We start from the raw sequence: 7,047 nt of genomic DNA, 5'->3' as shown, positions 1-7,047 counted from the left end.
AATCGTTCCCTCAAGAGCTGTAGGCGAGGAATGGAGGATGCAGCTGCAGGCCGGATGGCTGCATCCGTCAGCTCGGTTTGATCAGCGTTGAGAGAAGGAGCAATGACTAATGATCAAATCAATAACACAATACTTTCACCCAAGTGAGAAGGAGCGGGATTAATTTACCCCGAAGAGATTGAGACACAATTTTCAGGGTAAGGATTTAGAGACTGAACTTCAAAGCGTTTGCAGCCACGGGTGAACACATTTGTGCTTCTTTTTAGAATATCAAAGACATGTTTGAGTCTAAAAGCACAAAAAAAAAAAAAAGGAGAAATGGTCTCGTCCTGCTGTCTCAGTGCTGTGATGATCATAAAAAGCCCAAATGAATGGGCCCATAATATACAATGAATGCATGAATCAAGCTGTTTTAGTGATGCTTTTACTTTTAAACCAAAAAGCATCAAGGTTACATTCAGGAGAGGTTTAACAATAGCAGTTTCCAGGATGGGATGAATATCAGTAAGGGGAAATAGCCGGTACTTAATCCTCTATAGTCAACTGGATCCCCTTTTAAAAGCATCTGGGATAGGATCCAGTAAGCTGGTGCAGGATTTAAGCTGCATTACTTCTTTCCTTAGTATTTCCTCTCTCAACAGCAGCAAAGTGGCTCAAAGTATTTTCCTGCAGAGGCAGGGGCTTACAAACATCATCATTTATTATTCAGCCAGACTTTTCTCTGAAGGACACTAAAAACTCACCATAGTTGGATGTAGAGAAGGTGACCGTGAGGATTTGAAAGGCCGATGGACGCGGCTGTTTGCAGCTCAGAAGAGGTTCAAGGATCATGCTCATTAACGATTTTTAGATTGATTGAAGTTATGAGCCAGACTCTGCTTCACTGAGTCCCTTTCAAACACAACGTTAGAAGCCATTGTGGACTCACTCCCTGTTTCTGCCTCACTGCTGCCAAATTACTGACGTATTGCAATGTATACATTTACATGACTGTCATTACAAAATAACAAAAATAGTTGTTGAGATATTTCGACCAACCCAAAAAAGTAATCAAGTAGCAGAAACAAGAAGTAAATCGAAGAAATACTATTTATATTGATACATGATAAAAGCTGAGAAGAATTGGAATGATGGTGGCAAGCAATGGGAATTTTTTACTGACCTACAAATCCTTATTTCTGGGACTGATCTCAATCAGTTATTCCTGGTATCAATAGCTAGTTTGAGCTGTGGACACAAATAAAAGTAAAAGGACTTGATTGACGTGTGTCAATATTTTTTAAGCTGGATCTGTTATTTTTATTTCAATCACAGCCTGCCAGCATGTATATATTTACTCTGCGAGAGCGTAACAAACAAAGGTGATCAATATAAAAAAAACAAAAAACTGATAAAAACACTGTTTGTAATTGACACCGATTTTGACAGTGGTAGAAATTGTTACGGCTGGTTGAATGAGTCATTGTTTGGACTGGATCTGCTGTAAAACACAAAACCAGCACACACACAGACACATAATCGAAGAGGCAGGCTTCTTGTCACTGTTGCTTAGCAACCGTGGGAGCTGTACCAGCCAAATCCCCGTGGTGGCAAGCTGATGTTGAATTAGGTGGAGTGGGAGAAAGAAAGGAAATCTTTGTGAGAGATGTGTCTCTGGCAGGCGCAGGAGGAGGCGTACATGTTCAGGTGTTCATTTCTTATTTTTGGATGTGGTGAATCCTGAGTTCATAACACAACCTCTCTGTGTTTTTGTTTTGGCTCTCTTTTGGCTGTTGAGAATAGGACTGAACGTTGAATTTTTACAGAAAATTATGGACATATCTTAAAATATTATATCTTAATATATCTTATTGTTCAAAGAGATGTGAATTCTGATTTGCATTCCTGCATCTACTACACTGCTCATACACAAAGCATAATCTCATTTACCTCTAATCCCCACAACAAATGCATTTTACATTTTACAGGGAATATGGATGAGTAGCGAGTAGCCTGAATCTCTCCCAACAAAACTTCACGTTACGTGAAAATATACCAGAGGTTTGGTAGCAATAACAAACAAAAAACATACATAGAGTACAAGCAGGACACTCAGCATTATAAACATACTGCCAACACACACACACACACACACACACACACACACACACACACACACACACACACACACACACACACACGAGACAACTGGTGTGTCTGTACCACTGCAGTTCTCTCAGGCAACTGCAGTGGTGCTGCTGCTGTACAAATGCTGTCTCCGGTGTGATTTGCATTTCAACTGCAGTGACAATGAGAACACACTTTGATTTACTGTACAGCCGGGCAGACGCAGCAGAGACGCTGTTGTTGCTGCTTTGTTCTTTGTATTTGTATTTGTATTGTTTTTTTAATGCGTCCTAGTTTTGGTAACTGTGACAGGAGAGTAACATGAGGGATTTAAAGGTAGCTGTAAAATGTCCCCCTGGATTAGAGTTTGTCTCTGGACAATAATCACATGATAGTGACGGATAGTGTTTGCTTACAACTGCTTGATTCCATTGTTGGGTCAGTAGCTGTCCAGGATTTTATTTTTGATGTGTTTATGTGTTTTGTTTTCCCTGTTTATGGGAAGGAAGAATCTTTAATTAATTTGTCTTATGAGAGAAATTGCTGTGCAATATTTTAGTTGTTGCCTCTGCAACAGATGATGTTGCAGTCTACGGTCACAGGGCCTGTCCGAGTGTCATCTAGATGAAACTGAACCGCACATAAAAAAAAGTCCAGTGTTCAAAGTGAGGTTTCTGGAATTAAACATATTTATGGTTCCACCAGGAACAAAAGTCAGGTGATTCTCGAATGTATGACAGGCTGGTTGGTTGGTGGGTGGGTTTTTTTCAATTTTTGATGGCTAGTGCAGTCCAATATAGTTGATGAAACATGTCCATTCTCCATACTCCTCGCATACAGATGAAGTATGATTATTAATATAAATCTTCTTGCCTTACTCTTTACTCTTAAATTATGAAGTTAAACCAGGTGCCTCTCCATCATCCTTAATGATGATTGACTATCTGCATGCGGGCAGAGGTGGGACTTTAAGGCTTATTTAATTTAATTCTGTTGGTACTTTATACTTTGACTCTATTTTTACATTTGTTTTCTTCTGTATGGAGGTATAATATAATTTTGAGGACTTTAAGAATAAATAATTGAAGTCTTATATTACATGTGAATGGTGCCATTTGGTTGTGACAGGTCTATTTATCTTTAAAATTAAGAAAAAAAAATTAAATACAGGATTATATGAAACTGTAAGGCTCTCCAATGCAACTGACTAGAGTAGTTGGAAAGAAATGGAAAATGAATGGCCTTTCAACATGTTTGTGTGTGTGTGTGTGTGTGTGTGTGTGTGTGTGTTTGTGTGTGTGTGTGTGTGTGTGTGTGTGCGTGTGTGTGTGTGCATGCACATACTTCATGTCTGGACACGTGGACATGCCATTGCATTACACTAGTATATTTACAAAATATTAGACAGTTCTTTTGAAATGAGTCTGATGCTCTGCAGTCTGGTCTGTGGTTAAAGAGCACAAAGGCCTTCCTTGTTAAAAGGAAAACACAAAGAAACAAAGTAAAGGTTATACACCAACCGCATCTCCTCATGTGGGTACTGGCCTTTCTGTTTTCAAAATATTAGTGACGGAATTTGTGAATAATCATTATCAATATTTTTTGTTCACTTTTGTTCATCTAGGAAGTGTATATTACATTTAATACACTAAGAATTGGTGTTTTAAAACATACACTAATAATAATAATAAAACAACAAAAACAAAAACAGCAACATATTAGCAAAAGTAATCAGGTCATTTGCTGACATTGCAATTACCAATAATACATTAATAAATAGATTTTAAACTATAACAAGATTATTTTTTTTTGTGATAAGCCAACTCCCACCCGGTGTACTATTGTTATGTCTTCAAGCTGTGAACAACATCTACTGCAGAGGGGGGAGGCGTCCACACCAACGGACAATTTATGGGCCAATTTTAAATACGTAACCATGTCATAATCATTATTTACCCTGCCGATTATAATCCGTCACTTTGTCTGTTTTCATATCCTCGTAAAAACACATTGTTCATGACATATATTTCCTAGCCGCAGTGAAACGAGAGTTATCATGTTCACGCACACCCCTCCCACTGCGGGTGAATGTGGTACGGTCCATAATGTGAGACTGCACCGTCCCCCTCACGTCAGTTTATGGTAAATCCATGTCCACTCCTGCTGTACCGAAGACGTCTATCGGCTTTATAATCCGACGTGAAAACTGGGATGCTGGGGGATCCGTGAAGCCGGGGGCTCCTGGGCATGGTTCTGGCACCACCAGGCAATGAATGTTGTAACTCGTCTGTATTTTTTCATTAAGAGTAAATACGCAGCAGTACCGTCCGCACGAGAGAGGTTCTTCTGTTAAATTTTACCCGTTTTTTTTTTTTTTTTTTTTTTTTTTTCTTGAAATACATTCTTTGACGCTTGAGAAGAAGCACCGGCAGCAGCCACAGGGAGCAGAACTAACACGCCGCGGCCGCTTGACAGGTGCCGTCGGCCGGCTCTGTGTGGAGAGATGCCGCCCGTCCAGAGAACGGTGTCTGATCTTCGTACCCGGTCGGAGGGTATGTAAAGACAATCTTTACTTCGTTTTTGTGTGTCGCAGAAATGTTTGGAAACCAGATCCCCGGTCTATATCATTGTTACCGAAGGCAGGCCGACCGGTGTTACGGTTCACATTAGCTCTCTGGGAGCGCATGACAGTTACTTGCTAGCTAAAGCTGTGAATAAGAGTGCCCTAACAGGGGTCAAGGAAACCCCGGGGGCCTTGGGAGTTTTCTGAAGTCTACAGAAAATGTAGCTTCAAGAATATAACTTTTTTTTTTTTCTTTTTTTTTTTTATAAATAGAGTCTGCTGTCATCTCTATATCTGCAGATAAAACGTGAGGGCTTCCAGACAAATATGTTAAGTTATTCTGCATGACTATTCTTAAAATGAAACTAACGTACTTAACCTGACCTGACCCAGCAAACCTGGCACCCATCCAGACTGGGACCCCCCCCCCCCCTGTCCACCACACAAGTACCATCATCTCAGAAAGCAGGAGAAGGGAACGGGAGTACTGCAGTTGATGCTTAATGCCAGTATCCACACGTCTTGCAGTACAATAACAAGTTTCCAGAAAATAGCATGTACAACAGCGTGGGTCTAATAATACAACCATTGTAATTCAGCTGGGACCCTCACTCCCTCACTGCACCAGTAGCTTTCCGCTGCATCTCAGTTGTGTTTGCCAGGGAAAGAGGATATGAATACATACGCATTACTAAAGTAATTTGAATGCTCATAAGGGGATTTGTTTATGTTAAGGTGCTAAAGGCTGCTTAGTATCTTTGGGTGTTCAGGTCTGTCCAGGAGAGTACCTATTTGGCTGGGCACACACATGCCTTTTACTGGCTGCAGATCCACCGTACTGTGGGGTTTCCTCCTTTTTAAAAAAATATTCCTCCCATCACTTATTTGTGGCTCATCATGACCTCTCTGGACCAGGGTCTGAAGTCACCTGCATGTGTCAATAACATATTGTGTTGTTTTTATTTATGGTACTTACTGCAGTTCGTTTTTCTCCTAGTGGCACTTGGCATTGCTTTGGTTAGATTTATAATTGTAGACTTAAATCTGAGTTATTGCTGTTGAGTACAGTTTTTTTTTTGGCTGCTAAAGCAAGCAGTCTGACCAGTGAATTCAAAATGAACTTTTGCTCATTAGTATTTTCTATACTTCTATGTAAGTTGTTCAATAACTCAAAATGTACAAGATAAGGGCACATTTGAATACCTAATATGTGCTTTACATTAAGGCGGTTAATGACATTTCTATGATAATGCAGTGTGCAATCTCATTTACCTCTGGTACTGCAGTTTCACTTTGTCGGTCTGTGTGGGTCATCCTGCCAAATGTGATCCTGGAGACACCTGTCGTAGCGGGAACTACGACCAAGGTTTTGAGCGCTTTGCCAGTTGTGTCACTCATGGAAAGATTTTGTCGTAATAGCTCCACAACTGTGCAAGACGTAGTCTCAAAACCTTACAGGTGTGTCGTTGAGATCAAAGATGGGTGGGGTCCGAGCATGGTGCCTGAAGTAGGAGGGCAGTAAGTGTGGAAGGGGCCATTAGTAGTCCTGTGTTTATGTTTACCTTTGGTCAGCTTTGTTGTCCCTGTTTTTAGCCTTATATCGACTTATTTGCTTGTTGAATTCCTTGTATGTGTTCACACTTACTTGGCCAATAAAGTTTATTCTGATTCAGACTATTTTTTTTTTTGGTCGCTGGCCTGATTTGGCGTCATGGCTGGTGACGAATAAATTAGTTATTTCCGATACAAACCAAAAATCGTGCCCACAAGCGGATGTTGGTCATACCTGCATATCCATATTCATAAAAGCATGGCCTTGATATCACCATTATTCTATTTCTTCCAAGCATTCAAAATGTAGTATTTTGTACATGGACAGAACCAATTACATGGTGGTAAGATTGTCTTTCTGATTTTTGGCTGTCGAACAAACTGTTTTAACTGATCAGTCATAATAAACTGACTACTAAGATTCAGTGGTTTTACTAAAATTCAATGATAAAAACAGAGAATTAAAAATAAATCCCACTTACTTCTAATTTATAAAGCAATTTCTCATCATGTGCACCACAACAAAAAATATAGTGTTATGCCAACAAAAGGCCACATGCATCCTACTGGAAGAAATCTAAATAATTCAATGCTAGTATAGATTCTATAGAAAACTGTTGACCAATGTGGCTCCTCCAGTCACAAGAGCAAACAGATTAATTATGCAGCAGCTATCACTGTCACCCCCAACCCCCAACTACCACACACACTACCTTTTTTAGGTAAACAATTTTGCTGTTTTTCCACTTGACTCCCCATCGCACTAAACTTCCACTATCACCCCCCTGCTTCAGTGAAAACAGTATCCTGTACCTTTTTTTTTTAGC

At 40.0% G+C, this 7,047-nt stretch overlaps 1 protein-coding gene across 4 annotated transcripts in view; it reads left to right on the top strand.

Moving 5' to 3' along the window:
- The first annotated feature begins 4,225 nt into the window (after window positions 1-4,225).
- atp8a1 (ATPase phospholipid transporting 8A1) overlaps window positions 4,226-7,047 on the top strand; it is a 94,607-nt gene continuing 91,785 nt past the window's right edge. For all 4 annotated transcript variants that reach the window (XM_034543103.1, XM_034543100.1, XM_034543101.1 and 1 more), the window contains exon 1: window positions 4,226-4,658. In XM_034543103.1, coding sequence (XP_034398994.1) covers window positions 4,610-4,658 — 49 coding nt within the window. In that variant the 5' untranslated portion in view covers window positions 4,226-4,609. The remainder of the gene's footprint in view (window positions 4,659-7,047) is intronic.

This window comes from Cyclopterus lumpus, chromosome 10 (assembly GCF_009769545.1).
Source record: "Cyclopterus lumpus isolate fCycLum1 chromosome 10, fCycLum1.pri, whole genome shotgun sequence".
In the NCBI taxonomy this organism is placed as follows: Eukaryota; Metazoa; Chordata; class Actinopteri; order Perciformes; family Cyclopteridae; genus Cyclopterus; species Cyclopterus lumpus.
This window is presented reverse-complemented; position numbering and strand designations above follow the sequence as displayed.